At 43.6% G+C, this 17,416-nt stretch overlaps 1 protein-coding gene across 5 annotated transcripts in view; it reads left to right on the forward strand.

Moving 5' to 3' along the window:
• Positions 1–17,416, forward strand: part of FBLN1 (fibulin 1) — an 89,027-nt gene that overhangs the window by 25,747 nt on the left and 45,864 nt on the right. For all 5 annotated transcript variants that reach the window (XM_084496871.1, XM_084496869.1, XM_084496868.1 and 2 more), the window contains exons 4-6: positions 11,159–11,330; positions 13,759–13,818; positions 16,078–16,179. In XM_084496871.1, coding sequence (XP_084352997.1) covers positions 11,159–11,330; positions 13,759–13,818; positions 16,078–16,179 — 334 coding nt within the window. The remainder of the gene's footprint in view (positions 1–11,158; positions 11,331–13,758; positions 13,819–16,077; positions 16,180–17,416) is intronic.

Genomic DNA, 17,416 nt, shown 5'->3' on the forward strand with positions numbered 1-17,416 from the left:
ATGTTATGAAAACAGTTGCCTCAGCTTTTACACTTTCAGGCTGCAGGCATAGGTAATGAAGGACATAATTCTACTCCTTCAGTTTCTGGGAATTATAGCTTTTATTGCCTTGAAAAAAATGAATGCAATATTAATCATTAATCTTTAAAATCTTCCTCAAAATATGACAAATTCAGGATTTGTTGCTGATACAAGAGATTTAGACATGGTGTTACAAAAGCTTCTACCTGTGCAGCTCTGCAAAAGGGGAGAAATTTTTACAAATCTGACCTTCTTTAAGGTGCTTGGATATCTTCCCAAAATTTGTCCTAGATGCTTTCTTTTTCCAAAGATCAAGATATGGCCTTCTCTCTCAAATTTTGTCAAGAATATTTTGTTTGTATATATTAGTTGATCATAAAAGTTTTATTACTTAGTCCTGCTGAGCATTGTTTTAATTTTTGTTCAGCTCTTCAAAAGTTACGCAGAATTCCTCTGACTTGCTTGTGTTTTTCTCAGTCCATTTTTTGTAGCATTTACTGATTAGTCTGAATTTCAGCAAGTGAGAGACCTCTTGTGGACAGACATACAAAACCTATGTTAGTACATGGTTTACTCTTAAAGCTTCGGTAACTTAAATGGTGACATAAATAATAAAGAATTATTATTAAATGTAACTAATTAACAGAGCTTATAAACAACAGGAATTTCAGATGCTTCCTAATCACATGAAACATAAATTTCCAGATGTCTTGCATGTAACTGTTGCTGGACTGAAGGCAATCGGCTCCGGGGCAGACACGCTCTGCAGTGGACAGGGGCCTCTGGACAGGCAGGGCTTTTTCTCTGGCATCGAGGCCACTCGAGGCAGCCGCCACGGGCAGCCCTCGCGAGGGAGGCTGATGAGGCGTAGGCGGAGTGTAGTGGTTTTACCGTGCTGGGCAGCTAAACACCACAGCCGCTCTCTCACTCCCCGTTCTTAGATGAGGAGGGGTTAGAAGTAAAGCAAAGAACAACTCACGGGTTGAAATAAGGATAATTTAATTAAAGGGAAATAATAATAATAATAATAATAATAATAATAATAATAATAATAAAAGAAAGACTAATATGAACTAAACAATTTAACTAAAGGGAAAAAAAAGGGAAAGGGGAAAAGGGAGGGGGAAAGGAAAAAAAGGGAGGAAAACAAACAAATAAAACAAATGAAGGCTATGTGGAAGTGCAGAGGAAAGAAATTACTCTCTACTTCCCACAAATGAGCGATGTTTGACCACGTCCTTGAAGCAGGGCCTCAACGCACATAGCCGGTGTTCGGGAGGAGGACCGACGTTTTCACGAGAGCCCACCCCTCCCCTCTTCTTCCTGTTTCCACCTTTTATTGCTGAGTGTGACAGCACATGGTATGGAATACCCCTTTGGTTGGTTTAGGTCAGCTGCCCTGGTGATGTTTCTCTTCTCACTTTTTGCCCACCTCCTAGGAGGGTTAGAGAGAGTCCCGATGCTGTGCCAGCACTGCTCAGCAGCAGACACAACACTGGTGTGATAACACTGCTGTTCCAGTTACAAGTGCAGAGCACAGCACTATATGGGCTGCTGCAGGGAAAGTTAACATTCCAGCCAGTCCTAGTACATGGAGCCAGCAGCTCCCTCTCCCCGGCCGTTCAAAAGCCACCCCTGGGGAGCCCGGCGACCTGGACAGGCAAACAGGTCGGGGCGCGGCAGTTAACGCGGGCAGGGTGAGCAGGGAGGGCAGAGCGATGCCCCCGCCCATAAGAACAACTCCTCTGAGGGCTGTCTATCACTAGCTAGGGTGCAATGGTCTACACTAGGCAGAGAGCTCTCCCTAGGAAGTCTGTAACCACCCAGACTGACTGCCTGCTCAGCAATGCGGCAGTTCAGGTCTCTGGATGCAGGGAGTGCCTGAGCCTGTTGCTGCCCTCTGAGGGCGGCAGAGACACTGTGTGTGTGAGGTGTGAGCAGGTGGATGACCTGGGCTGCCTGGTGGCAGAGCTCAAGGAGGAGACGGAGAGGTTGAGGGCCATCAGGGAGTGTGAGCAGGAGATAGACTGGTGGAGTGACTCCCTGCAGGGCCTGAAGGAGAGGTACTGGGGGGAGACACCCCGAATGGGGGTGGAACCCCTGCCCTGTAGTTACAGAATCACAGAATCACAGAATTTCTAGGTTGGAAGAGACCTTAAGATCATCGAGTCCAACCTCTGACCTAACACTAACAGTCCCCACTAAACCATATCCCTAAGCTCTACATCTAAACGTCTTTTAAAGACTTCCAGGGATGGTGACTCCACCACTTCCCTGGGCAGCCTGTTCCAATGTCTAACAACCCTTTCAGTAAAGAAGTTCTTCCTAACATCCAGCCTAAAACTCCCCTGGTGCAACTTAAGCCCATTTCCCCTCGTCCTGTCACCAGGCACGTGGGAGAACAGACCAACCCCCACCTTGCTACAGCCTCCCTTGAGGTACCTATAGAGAGTGATAAGGTCGCCCCTGAGCCTCCTTTTCTCCAGGCTGAACAAGCACAGCTCCCTCAGCCGCTCCTCGTAGGACTTGATCTCCAGGCCCCTCACCAGCTTCGTTGCCCTTCTCTGCACCCGCTCAAGCACCTCGATGTCCTTCTTGTAGCGAGGGGCCCAAAACTGGACACAGTACTCGAGGTGTGGCCTCACCAGAGCTGAGTACAGGGGGACAATCACCTCCCTAGCCCTGCTGGTCACACTGTTCCTGATACAAGCCAGGATGCCGTTGGCCTTCTTAGCCACCTGAGCACACTGCTGGCTCATATTCAGCCGACTATCCACCATCACTCCCAGGTCCTTCTCTGCCTGGCAGCTCTCCAACCACTCATCTCCCAGCCTGTAGCTCTGCTTGGGGTTATTGCGCCCCAGATGCAGGACCCGGCACTTGGCCTTGTTGAACTTCATGCAGTTGACCTCAGCCCATTGATCCAGCCTATCCAGATCCTCCTGTCATTGTTGGGTAGAGGGAGGGGACCTGGGAGTTGAGGATGAATGGAGACAGGTCCCTGCTCGACATCTCAGGCAACATCCTCCCCCCCACCACCACCTTCCCAGGTGCCCGTACACAACAGGTTTGAGGCCCTGGAGCTTGAGAGACTGGTAGGTGAGGTTGAGATAGAAAGTGCACGCAGGAGGATGCCTAGCGTGAGGAAGTTAACTCCATGTCTCAAGACTGCCTCCACCAAGAAAGACAGAAGGTAATTGTTGTAGGTGACTCCCTTCTCAGGCAGGAAAAGGATGTGATTGAGGGTCTGGACAGTAGTCCGAACCTGGGAAGCAAACATGCAAAGCATGTCAGGATTGGGGGAATTACTGAGCATAGGGATCGGGTCCGGGCAGTGCAATGCATCACAACCAGTGCCACAAGAAAAGAATGGAGAGTCTTAGTGATCAGAGACTCCTTGCTGAGGGGCACTGAGGCTCCCATTTGTTTGCTGGATAACCTACCCAGAGAGGTGTGCTGTCTTCTTGGGGCACATGTCAGAGACCTTAGGAAGGCTCTGCCACAGCTCATTAAACCGGAGGATTACTATCCTTGTGTTGTCATTCAGGTTGGATCCTGGGAAGCTGCAACTACAAAAATTAGGAATATAAAAAAGGACTTTGCATCCCTGGGAAGGTTGTTGAAGGAATCAGGGGCGCACGTAGTGTTCTCCTCTGTCCTCCCTCTGGGTGACCGGGACCCAGGAAAAAGGAGAACAGGACAGGTGAATGACTGGCTGAGGGAGTGGAGTCTGAACCAAGGATTTGGGTATTTCGATCTTGGGCAGCCTTTTGAGAAGCCAGGTATGTGGGCTGCTGACCAACTTCAACTCAGCAAGTGGGGCACAAGTGTGTTGGGGAGCAAGCTCTCTGGGCTAATTACCAGGGCTTTAAACTAGGTTTGACGGTGGAGGGGAGGGGAGCTAAAAGTGACAGAGAAGGGCTGGGGGAAGTTGTCACTGCTGTCACTGTTGAAGATAGTAGGGAAAAACCTCTGAGTTGTCCCATAGGATCGTCCAAGGGCTCCTCAGAGAAGGTAATGATCCTGATACGCTGTCTGGAATTTTCTTCTTCTTGCATCCCTCCAGGGGTAACTGTGCCTGCTGCTTCCCTAAAGTGCCTGTATACCAATGCGCGGAGCATGGGAAATAAATAGGATGAGCTCAAGATCTGTGTTCAGTTGTGGGGCCACGATCTTGTTGCAATCACAGAGACATGGTGGGACTGCTTGCATGACTGGAACGCTGTCATGAAGGGCTGCGTCCTCTTTAGGAAAGACAGGCTGGGGAAGTGAGGGGGAGGAGTTGCCCTTTATGAGTGGAGCAATTAGAGTGTACCCAGCTCCACCTGGGGGAGGGTGAAGGACAAGTGGAGAGCTTGTGGGGTGAGAAGGGGTGGGCTGGTATGGGGGATACTGTTGTGGGGGTGTACTGTGGGTCACCAGATCAGGAGGAGGAGGTCGATGAGGCCTTCTACAAGCAGCTGGTAACAGCCTCATGATCATGGGGGACTTCAATTTTCTGGACATCTGTTGGGTAAGCAACTCAGCCAGGCATGTGCAGTCCAAATGGCTCCTACAATGAGTTGAAAACAATTTTTTGTTGCAGGTGGTGTAGGAGCCAATGAGGTGGGGGGTGCTCCTGGACTGTGTCCTTACCAACTGGGGTGGGCTTGTTAGGGATTTGAAGGTTGGGGGCAGCTTGGGATGCAGTGACCATGAGATGGTGGAGTTCAAGATGGAACTTGGTGGAAGAAGTAAGGCTAAAAGCAGGATTGCAACCCTGGACTTTCAGAGACCCAACTTTGACTTCTTCCAGGACCTGCTTGGGCGTATCTCATGGGCTAGGTTGCTACAAGGCAAGGGTGCATGTGAGAGCAAAAGAGGGAGGGTTGCAAAAGAGATAAAAGACAATAAGATTTTTATTTTTTTTTTAAAGCATGTAAACAGTAAAAGGAAGACTAGGGATAATGTGGGTTCCTTGCTGAACGTGGGGAGTGTCCTAGTAAGGGGAAAAGGTGGAGATACTGAATGCTTTCTTTGCTTCAGTCTTTGCTTCAAGGACTCCCCATGGGACTCCGTGACCCTAGAGGGAGGAGAAAGAGTCTGGGAAGTGGAGATCTCCCCCCTTGTTGACAAGGGAGTGGTTTGGGAGTGTCTGAATGGGTTCAATGCACACAAATCCATGGGTCCTGATGGGATGCATCCACGCGTACTAAGGCAGAGGTGATCGCCGAACCGCTCTCTATCATGTTTGAAAGGTCCTGGAGAACAGGAGAGGTGCCTGAAGACTGGAGGATAGCCAATGTCACTCTGGTCTTCAAGAAGGGCAAGAAGGAGGATCCGGGAAACTACAGGCCAGTCAGTCTCATCTCTGTCCCTGGAAAGGTGTTGGAACAGTTTGTTCTGGATGCCATCTCCAAGCAATTGGAAGAGAAGAATGTTATGAGGAGTAATCAGCATGGATTCACCAAGGGAAGTTGTGCTCAACCAACCTTGTTGCCTTCTATGATGTCATCACCAGCTGGGTAGACTAGGGGAGAGCAGTGGATGTCATCTACCTTGACTTTAACAAGGCTTTTGATACTGTCTCCCATGACATCCTACTAGCAAAGCTGAGAAAGTGTGGGATAGAGGAGTAGACAGTAAGGTGGGTTGGGAACTGGCTGACTGGCTGAGCTCAGAGGGTGGTGATTGGCAGCTCAGAGTCTGGCTGGAGACCTGTGCCTAGCGGTGTTCCCCAGGGGTCGGTGCTGGGTCCTCTCCTGTTCAACATCTTCATTGACGACCTTGATGAGGGAATAGTGTCTGCCCTCAGCAAGTACGCCGATGACACAAAGCTGGGAGGAGTGGCTGACATGCCAGAAGGCTGTGCTGCCATTCAGCAAGACCTGGACAGGCTGGAGAGATGGGCAGGAAGAAACCAAATGAGGTTTAACAAGAGCAAGTGTAGAGTCCTGCACCTAGGAAGGAACAACCAGACGTATCAGCATAGGCTGGGGAATGACCTGCTGGAGAGGAGCTCTGAGGAGAAGGACCTGGGGGTCCTGGTGGACAACAGGTTGACCATGAGCCAGCAGTGTGCCCTTGTGGCCAAGAGGGCCAATGGGATCCTGGCGTGCATTAAAAGGAGGGTGGCCAGCAGGTCAAGGGAGGTGATCCTCCCCCTCTACTCTGCCCTGGTCAGGCCTCACCTGGAGTACTGTGTCCAGTTCTGGGCTCCCCAGTACAAAAAGACAGGGATCTCCTGGAAAGAGTCCAATGGAGGGCAACAAAGATGATACGGGGCCTGGAGCATCTTCCCTATGAAGAAAGGCAGAAAGACCTGTGTCTGTTCAGCCTGGAGAAAAGAGGACTGAGAGGGGATCTCATCAATGTGTATAAATACCCAAGGTGTGGGAGACAGAGGGATTTGGCCAACCTCTTTTCAGTGGTTTGTGGGGGCAGGACAAGGAGTGATGGTCACAAGATAGAGCACAGGAAGTTCTGCACTGACATACAAAAGAACTTCTTCGCAGTGAGGGTGATGGAGCACTGGAACAGGCTGCCCAGGGAGGTTGTGGAGTCTCCTTCTCTGGAGATATTCAAGGCCTGTCTGGACGCCTACCTGGGCAGCCTGCTCTGAGGAACCTGCTTTGGTGGGGGGTTGGACCCGATGATCTTTCGAGGTCCCTTCCAACCCCTACAATTCTGTGATTCTGTGTGCATGTGTGTATTTGTATATAAACTTCATTTTCATTTTGTTAGACGCTGGTGATTTTTCACTCAAGGCAGTCAACTTCAGCTATCGGGACAGTATAGTAAATGCTTATTTTAAAGTAACTGTATGACATTGAAGTATACACTTGTGCTCCCATCTTTATTCCTTTCTGTGAGAAGGCAAGGAATAGGAGCAGTGAAAGGATCATTGGACTGGATAAAGGCCACAGAGCTTTCTGTCACAGAATCACAGAGAGATTAAGGTTGGAAGGGACCTCCTGAGGTCATCTGGTCCGATCCTAATGTGAAAATCAAGCCATGGCTTTGATGCTGCATAGACCTTTGCTAATAACAGGAGAGAAGCAAAGGAAAAATCTTGGAGATTATCAGGACCGCTTAAGAAGCAAAGACTTGGAGGCAATGAAAGTGTGTAATAACCACTTGGTACCTAAGTAGTACCATCCATGAAGGCAGCAGTGGTTTTAGCAAATGGGCGAATGGTCATCATAATACGCCTCCAGGCAGCTGGCAGCCTTTGGAAAATGGCTGCAAACACATTGAGAACTGAACTAATATAGAATTCAGACTGCATTCCAAACCGAAGGGTAAGAGTTGAATAGGCATATAAGCAGAATAGGCTAATAATCCTGGAAAGAATTAGTGTGAAAAAGAATATACTGAGATTAATCTTACCAGGGTAGTGACATAGTGCCATGTGTCTCAGAATGCCGGAGTGCTCTGCGAACATCAATCAAACCAGACATATCACTGTTATATTATTACCATTCCGCAGTGGAAGAACTGAGAGAAAAGGAAAATAAACAACTTTCCAAGTTCACAAATAAGATGCAGAGCAGTATGCATGTATACAGAGTCCTGAGTGTGCTCTGATTATAAGGCCATCCACCAGATTCTCCATCTTCTTTCTTTAGTTGAACAGGAAATCTTAGGCTTTAGGACTGCCAGTAGAGAATCTTTTAGGGTCAATTACCATAAAAAACAGTTACCCTAACATCAGTTAAGAAAACATTTGGTGCTTTTCATCTCTGAATCATTTTGCCAGTGATATATCAACATAAATTATCATCATTATCAAAGTGTTAAATCAAGGTGGATCATGCGCAATTAAAATAAATACAGGCTTGAACAAATGGTTCAATGCATACAGTTACGTTAAATAGGGATGCAGTTTCTCATGGACATTGCAAAATTTAGCAGGCTCAATACTGAAGATTTACATTAGCTGGAGACAGATTTTTCTTTAAGTTTTGGCTGAGCCTGGAGGTGACAAAGAACATAAGGTTAGTCAGCACTTCAAGAACAGCAGAATTAATGATCACTCTCTACAAAAACATCCAGGGAAACTCTGTAACTCCCAATTTAAGCATTGTGTGACAAGACAAAGTAGATGTGAGTCAGTTAATATGCTTAACAGTAGAATATCCAGTGAGGATATCCAAAAGGATATACTATGACAGTTTGGCAAGGCATCAATCAGCTGTACTCAGTAACTCAACATTTTGTTATCAAAAATACACAAGCTTAAGTCAAACAATGAATCTTCAGCTCAGTTTTGATTTCTGTCTGGAACTTATGTTTGTGAGAATTGGAAATCCACCAAAATTATAGACAGATATTAAAAACTTCAAGAAAGGTGCCTCAGGAAGATGTTAGACAAAACAAATCCTCAGAAATGTGGCAGTTCCTGAAAGAGATCATCAACTCTTTGTTTTTAAGTCCAGAAAAGATGGAAATATCCCAGATATGTTAACGATGAAGCCAGAGCATCTGCCACTGTACAGACGTAGTTGGAGAACAAAATAATAAAAAGGTAGTGAGAAACTGTCCAGTCAAACAGTAGCTAGTAAGGGAAAATTTGCATCTTAGCATTATGGTGGGCATGAAAGGAAGACCTCAGTACTGTCCAGGAGGGAAGAGTTCCTGCCATACAGCATTCTGCAGCGGGGGAGGGATTGGGCTGAGTATATAAAAGAAGTACAAAATAGCGTGCTTGTCTACAGCATGGACTTCATTCAGAATGCTTCAAAGAAAAAAAAATATGAAGGAATGAGGAAAAAATGCTTTATTATTTTACTTTCATGTTGCTTTAGGCTTTAAAAGAACTTTTTACTGCCATATAGCAAGAGAAACATGTATATAATGCCCTATATGGGAAAAATTGAGAATACAGGTAGTTTCAAAGTAGTGAAAGAAATGTAATCACAGAATCACAGAATTTCTAGGTTGGAAGAGACCTCAAGATCATTGAGTCCAACCTCTGACCTAACGCTAGCAGTCCCCACTAAACCATATCCCTAAGCTCTACATCTAAACGTCTTTTAAAGACTTCCAGGGATGGTGACTCCACCACTTCCCTGGGCAGCCTGTTCCAATGTCTAACAACCCTTTCAGTAAAGAAGTTCTTCCTAACATCCAGCCTAAAACTCCCCTGGTGCAACTTAAGCCCATTCCCCCTCGTCCTGTCACCAGGCACGTGGGAGAACAGACCAACCCCCACCTTGCTACAGCCTCCCTTGAGGTACCTATAGAGAGCGATAAGGTCGCCCCTGAGCCTCCTTTTCTCCAGGCTGAACAAGCACAGCTCCCTCAGCCGCTCCTCGTAGGACTTGTTCTCCAGGCCCCTCACCAGCTTCGTTGCCCTTCTCTGCACCCGCTCAAGCACCTCGAAGTCCTTCTTGTAGCGAGGGGCCCAAAACTGGACACAGTACTCGAGGTGCGGCCTCACCAGAGCTGAGTACAGGGGGACAATCACCTCCCTAGCCCTGCTGGTCACACTGTTCCTGATACAAGCCAGGATGCCGTTGGCCTTCTTAGCCACCTGAGCACACTGCTGGCTCATATTCAGCCGACTATCCACCATCACTCCCAGGTCCTTCTCTGCCTGGCAGCTCTCCAACCACTCATCTCCCAGCCTGTAGCTCTGCTTGGGGTTATTGCGCCCCAGGTGCAGGACCCGGCACTTGGCCTTGTTGAACTTCATACAGTTGACCTCAGCCCATTGATCCAGCCTATCCAGATCCTCCTGCAGAGCTTTCCTACCCTGAAGCAGATCGATACATGCGTATAGCTTGGTGTCATCTGCAAACTTACTGAGGGTGCACTCAATGCCCTCGTCCAGATCATCGATGAAGATATTAAAGAGGACCGGCCCCAGCACCGAGCTCTGGGGAATGCCACTAGTGACTGGCCTCCAACTGGACTTGACTCCATTTACCACGACTCTTTGGGCCCGGCTATCCAGCCAGTTTCTAACCCAACGAAGCGTGCACCAGTCCAAGTCAAGAGCAGCCAGTTTCTTGAGGAGAATGCTGTGGGAGACGGTGTCAAAAGCCTTGCTGAAGTCAAGGTAGACCACATCCACAGCCTTTCCCTCATCCACCCAGCGCATCACTTTGTCATAGAAGGAGATCAGGTTCGTCAAGCAGGATCTGCCTTTCATAAACCCATGCTGACTGGGCCTGATCGCCTGCTTCCCCTGCAAGTGCTGCGTGATGACTTTCAAGAGGATCTGCTCCATGAGCTTCCCTGGTACTGAGGTCAAACTGACAGGCCTATAGTTTCCCGGGTCTGCCCTCCGGCCCTTCTTGTAGGGTTACCTCGTTTTCAGTAAGTGAATTGCTTAAAGTGCAAAATTACAGAAATTTAATTCAATGTTTAGTTGTTTTTTATTCCATCTGCTCTGCTTATTTAAAAATTAAAGGAAAACTCCACAGGATTAATTTATGTATTCACTTCTGTGGTGTATCCCTGGGCTGTAGTTTAGCATGTCTAGAGGGTGTGGGTTGTATTTTATTGCTGGAAGCCATGTGAGGACTGTGATGCTTTTAAATAATGCTTGATTATGTGGTCTGTTCTCCAGAGCAGAAAAGCTTGTCTTTATGACCTGTTAACACTAGCTTTGGATTAATTATATTTGCTTGCTTGTTTGTTAGTTTTGAGAAGGGTATTTTTGGGGGCGGAAGTTGGATAGGCAGTTTAATTTTAAACTGAATCATGCACTTTACTGATTATGCCTCCGTTTAATGATCTGGATACAAAAGGGATGCAGAGGTGTTAAAGAGTTCCTGCTGTTCGCTGGTGTTCAAAACTGGGGTTTGCAGGCAGGGAGCCTTGTCATTCCATATACATAGGTCCTTCCTATGTTCTGGTCCTCCACATCATCATATTGGTATATGTGTGCACACACATCCAACATACACAATAGTTAGGAGAACTAGATTTGGGTACCAGGTATGACTCTGTGTAGGCCAGATCTACAGCCCACTGAACTCAACTATAGATTAAAATAACAGCCCAAGTATACCAGAAGCTCTGAAAGAGTTTGCAGGAAAAATTCCAGCAGTTTGCCAAGGTGATATAACGCTATTGAAACTACTGAGAAAACTTGCAGTGATTTGTCTGGGGCTAAAATGTGACTTTTATTTATTTATTTATTTAACAGAAATGTTGTCACTGTTGTTTGCTGGGAAAGACCGCCCAAGTTCAAGGACAGAGTTGTGAATCCAACCTGAAGATAGGATACCAATGTGGAATTGTCTTCAGAGCTTGTTGTGTGAAAGGACAAGAAGGCACTGATGTGTCCATCAGTGATGATGCTCCTAAAAAGGAACCGGGTATTTTACCTTGCAAATTATAAAAAATTGAGAGAGGAAATGATATGGGGTACAAGGAGTGCTTGTACTTTAAACAATTTCTGTTGCAATTCCTCTAACTTGAGACCTCCTTTGAGTAATTTAATGTACACGTATATTGACCTTTATTTTATTTTATTTATTTTATTTTATTTTATTTTATTTTATTTTATTTTATTTTATTTTATTTTATTTTATTTTATTTTATTTTTGCTAGTGATGGCTGAAATGTATATCACAAGAGATTAAAAGAGCTAAATAGTGGTCACTCAGTTCCTTGTATCAGAACTTAATATGAGACAGCTATTTCAGTCATTAATGTTCCTTATCTTAGAAACTGAGTATAAGCTATTAATTTTTAATTTTATTTTTATTTGTTCTTTTAATTGTATTTCAAAGCCAGATGGCAGTTTCTAGCTATGCAGAATTCAAATGTTGCCTTTTGTGTGAGGCAAATGCCTACAAATTTGAAATGCTTAGTCTGTCTAGGAGAACTGAACATTTCTGGGCAACATTGTGTCTCTGCATTTACTTCAGTGTTGTCAGATGAGAGGGAGATCTAGACAGCAGCAGCTCATGACACACTTCTCCATACCGAGTCCACAGATCTGAAGAGAATGAGTGTGGACGTACTGACACTTACAGACCTGTTTTTTCTTTTTTCATCTTTCACTTAACAGACTGAACTGAAACTGCAGAAAAGTCATGCTGTAGGGTGTTGCCTCCCTCCTTCGTGGGCTGTTGAGCACTGAAAACATGCACTCTGGCTTGAAGATGACCAGTGGCAGATTTTAAAAACATCACCCTAATCAATCACTTAAACCCCACGACAAAAACTTGAGCTGGTGTGCTTAAGCCAGTGTGTTAGCAGATTTGTTTCAGGTCTCTGAAAACTGACCTATGTCACTGTACACCCTTATCAAGTAACCTTTAGAAATGGCTTGCCGATTTCTTTGTGTACCCCTGTCACAATAGGGGAATAGCCCTTGTCCATTTTCTCTGACTGAAATGTCTACAGAAGTAGATACTTTGCACCTAGACTACTGTGTTAATACCAAGAATTTGCAGACTTAAAAATGTCTGTGTGACACAAGAGATATATCAATACCTGAAAATCCGGAATTACAAGCACAATGTACAGTATTTCTCCACTTACCTCTATGGGCAAGTGGCATTCACAATGACCATTAATGCAAGATGTCAGCAAGTAGGTCAGGACAAAGTTCTTACCATTGAACTAAGAAACAACCATGTGGTTGGAGATGTGTCAGATAGCCCTATTAACAACAAAGATTACCTGTAGAAAGGTAGAGCAAAGAATACTTGAACAGCACCTTCCCTAGTCACGAAGAGGAGGTCAGTCTCCATTTTGTATGGCAGCTTCTTAGACTAGTACCTTGTGTTTGTATTGCACAGTAGCAAGACACACAAGGTATTCTGCTGCAGAGAGTAAGACAGACTTCATGTATGATGCTTTCTTGGTCACATAAAGAGGAGTCTTGGGTAACTGCATCCCAAGAGTCCTCTACAAAGTCAGACAAGACTTGAACAAACTGTTTTCAACAGCCTCTGCATGACCAAAATGTATCCTTATGGCCTGAGAGGTTCACTGCTCACAGATTTGCTTCCAGATCCATGACCAAGTATTTGCTTTTAAGTGACTATTGGTTGAAAGGCATACAGATGAGTACTGCAATGGCACTAAGTTTCCTGCTCAATAACCAGAGTATTTTGAGATTGTGTTTTTACACATCTCATTACCAGCCCACCATTTCTGAAGTGTTCAAAGTGGTGGAGACTGGCAAAGTCCATTAGTTATTTCTCTGACTAATGAGTAGATTCAGTCAGTAGATGTATTCAGCTCTTTTCTGCCCTCCATATAGAGATAAAGGACTCTCATGACACATGTATGCAGCAGAAGTACTGCTGATCATGAAGCATATTTGAAAGAATGCTATAATTAGGTGCCCAAAAGTTGGGTGTGGAGTTTTTTGGAATGAAATCTAAATAAATAACTGAGGTTAATCTGATTTTCATTAAAACTGTGAGTACCGCAAGCTACTATAAAGTCAGTGGAAACTAAGCATGCCTCAACAACATGTCTTATGAAAATCAGGTTAAGCTCTGGTTAAAAGCCTAATGGTAAGAACCTGCATTTGAAAATCTCAGCCCATACGTAATCTATGATCACAGCATGATTTTCATATTGAATCAGTGAGTTGGAAAATGCCTCATGGGCATATGCATTTGAATGTCAAATTTAAGCATGAAATAGCTGCAAAATATGTAAATAATGCTCTTTAATTTTGTCCTGTTGTATCCAAAACTCTGGCCTGAATTGCATCCCAAGCAGGCAGCCTTTTACTGTGAGAAGTGTTTCTCCTCTAACGTCTCTCTCTACTCTTTTTAGTTGAAATTTCAAAGGAGGAACTAGACCAAGAAGATCCTTATCTGCATGATGGCTGCAGAGGTAAGTCAGGTGACTAGTCCTGTTAGCCAGCTCTTTTGTGATTGTCTCCCATAAAGGTTAACTAAGCTTATATCTAGCGATTAGCCCAAACCTTTTGCCTAGGCTAGTTAAGGGTAAAAAGAACAGAATGAAGATGCTTTTTAAGAAATAGTAGGCCATTATGTGATGCTTCAGTTGTTCGTAAAGGAAGGCATTGTCTGCCATGGTGACCAGCTGAAGCTAACCTAGCTGAAGCTTAGACTATACATTTAACTTTTATTTGACTTCTAGTTGATAGCACCTCAGATGTGTTATTCACTGAACCCATGGAGTACTCTGGATTCTTCAGAATCAATGGAGTCTCTATTAAATATGTGCATTCTTTTATTCTCCTCTTGGGATGATCAGAGTGATTGGATACGAAGTGGAACTTGTTTCCTTTTGTGATGCATCACCTGAAAGGAAGAAAAGCAGCTAGTGTCCTCAGACTGTTCTGCCTCCTGGGAAGAATGTGTTGTTGGGATATTGTTCTGCTAAATATGCCGATTTACTGCTTGTCATGTGTGATTTACATGTCTATAAACTTACAATAGCAGTGATTTATTATTTTCTACAGGCATTTCAGAACTAAGTAATGTATTTAGGCTAAAATCAATTTAATGGACTTCTATTCCAGTTGCGAGATGATTTACTGTGATGCATGTTGTATTGCTGTTGTACTTTAGAGAGGTTTAAAACATGTACTAAGGTCATTAGCCAAACACTGGCTCTAACCAAAAACCAACATGGGCTCTAAAAAAAGCCCAAACTGTCTCTAACCTCTGTCTCCAGCTGCTAGTTACAAGAGATCAAATTTAAAAAAAAAATAATAAAAAAAATGTTACATATTTTCCTAGCATTATTTCTTTATGTAATCATTTGTTGCATTTGTCATTTAATCATATGTCTTCAGGAGATGGATTGGTGTGACTAATTACAAATCAGAGTTTCAGTCTGCAATATATTTTCTGATAAACTTGGCAAGTTAAAATTACGTGTGATTTTTCCAGTCTTCACCAGGCGAAGCTTAAATTTCCTATGCAGTGAAACTTGCAACACTTTGCTCTAGAGCACCTTCCTGGTATATGAGGAAATAAATTCTGTTCTTCCAGCACTTCCATGATAGGCTTTACTTTGGATGACAGGAGTTCACATTATTAGCAGAGGTTCAGAAAGCAGTAACTGTCCATCTCAACCTCAAAGTTATTGTTCCTTGCAATGTCATTGCCTTTGCCAGTACTATGAAGACCAAAATTTCTGTTTGGTATTAATGGCCTGTTCTCAGTAGAAACTATGATAATTTAAAAAAACATTTTTCTTTAATTCACTTGAAAGTTTTAGTTATAATAGCTGCATTTGCCCACATTGATAGTGCTTATCTCAAGCCTTTTGTTTAATGCCTATCCAGACGTTCTTCTGAAAAAGAGAAAAGGATAGAATCTGTTTGTACTAAGAATATCAATATTCTTAAAACAAATAGTTGTAAGTATCTAACCCTTTCTTTATTGTAGGAATATTAAAAGCTTCTATTATTAATTTATTTCTGAATGAGATCAGAAAAAATGTTTTCTTCATGATGAGCCAAATTTTGGGTAAATTTCTTAGAGTCCTCTTTTTCTGTCACCAGAATAACCCCAGCTCTCTTCCATGTTCTTTCTGATTCCTGTACACAGTTCACTAGATCTTTGGTATCCCCGTAGTATGGTTTAAGTCTTTTATGTTCTCTAAACCTGTTGTCACCTACAATACTGTCTTTTCCCTTTCATGTTTCCTGCCTGATGAATAGGAAAGAGGACATGCCGTAGCTAATTCAGGAGTTATGTTCTAATATTTATAGGCTGAAAATAAAGCCAAATGCAGCTAATAATGAAAATGTTTCATTAACTTGTGGTAATGCCTCTTCTATTCCCCATTGTATAGTAGTAATCATACAAAGTTATAACTTATCAGCAAAATCTGAGGAGGTTTCTGAGCTCCTAGCATTTTCCCTTCACATTCTAACAATGATGGGTTTATGAGCAACTGTTTAATTTGCTTCCTCCTTGTATTCATTTCTGGTGCTGAAAAAAAACCACAATTGCAAATGCTTCTAGAGATTAGCCCTTTCCTTCTTCTAATACCTGTGTATTTAGTTATTTGTTTTTTCTAAATAAATCAGCAAGCATCCTGCAAATTTTGATTTGTTTCAGTCCCTGTGAAGAGCCTCCTAATTTTATAAGACTTCTTAAAATATCCAATTAGGTGGTGGTCCCTGCTCTCAGCAGTGCAGAGACACCGGATCCAGTTATGTGTGCTCCTGCTTTGTTGGGTATCAACTTCAACCAGATGGTGTCAACTGTGAAGGTAAAAGAACTAAAACCTTTACCTCAATAATCAACATCCTTATTTCAAAAGAGCAAGAATAGGTTAAAAAAAAAAAAAATCCAGTCAGAAGAGATCAGAATATGTTTATATCAGCAATGAAAGGAGGTGAAATCTTAAAAAGAAGACATAGTAGATTTTTAGCTTTTCCTTCTGAGCAGAGCCAAAATAAAATACCTGTGTTCTATTTTAGTAGTAGATGATAACTGAGTAGTAGATAATAATTGATAAGACAGATGAAATAGAGTAAGATTCTTCAGCTTGTTGAGGACACAACTGACAAAAAGGTTGAAAGTTGTGTGGATCATTAGTGGCCTGAGAATAGTCAAGAGGGAAGGATTGTTCATTTTCCCCCAGAACAAAAACCAAATGGGCATCAGATGAAGTGGGCTGGGATGGAGCTCATCACACTTGACTTCAGACGTAATGTGGACATCTGCTTTGAGCTAGTCAGCCAAGGCACTTTTTTTTTTTTTTTCTCTGTTTAAGAGAAACAAGCACTTCCAGGGCATAGTTCACCTCACATATTTTGAGTAGCTATTCTAGGATGAAAAGTGTTACTCATCAGAAGTGCCTTTTTATCTCAGACTGAAAAGGGGGTCTAGGTAAGTAGCTGTGATATAAACTTCAGAATATAAAACAGATACTGATGATTGGTCAGATTAACACTAGCCTAGTGTGAAATATAAAAAGAAAAAACTTATATTTGACACGTGTGGATGCCAAATACTCTTCTGGGTTCAAGACAAAGGTGAAAAATTCACAAATGTCTATCAGTAGCTAGAAAGTAGAAAGTTGCAGCCTGTGGCTTGAGGAGTCCTTAAGTCATACGTGGGTGAGATCCAAAGCAAGAGAAACATTTCTGAAAGTTTGCTGCATTCGATAAGTCACTATAGTTATACAATCATCTGCTACTAGACCCAGTCAGGTGATTGTTGGTCCTTTGCTCGCACTTGGTACAACTTCCTTCTGTTCTTAATTACAGTGAATCAGTAGTTAGTCTTGTTAGTCAAAACATCTAACACTCTAAGAACAGAGAGGAGTAGCCACGTTTTGGGAGTGGGAGGACAAACCTACACCATTCTTTGTGTCCTGATGCCCAAAATAATCAGTGATTGGAGGTGTGCCCACAAATAGCCTTTGATCTCAGCTCTTGCCAGTAGTTTTGTGGTTTTTATTTACTCTTTTTTGTTCTTTCTTTCTCCATCCCCTATCCCCC

This window comes from Aythya ferina (genome assembly GCF_964211825.1).
Source record: "Aythya ferina genome assembly, chromosome: 1".
NCBI lineage: Eukaryota > Metazoa > Chordata > Aves > Anseriformes > Anatidae > Aythya > Aythya ferina.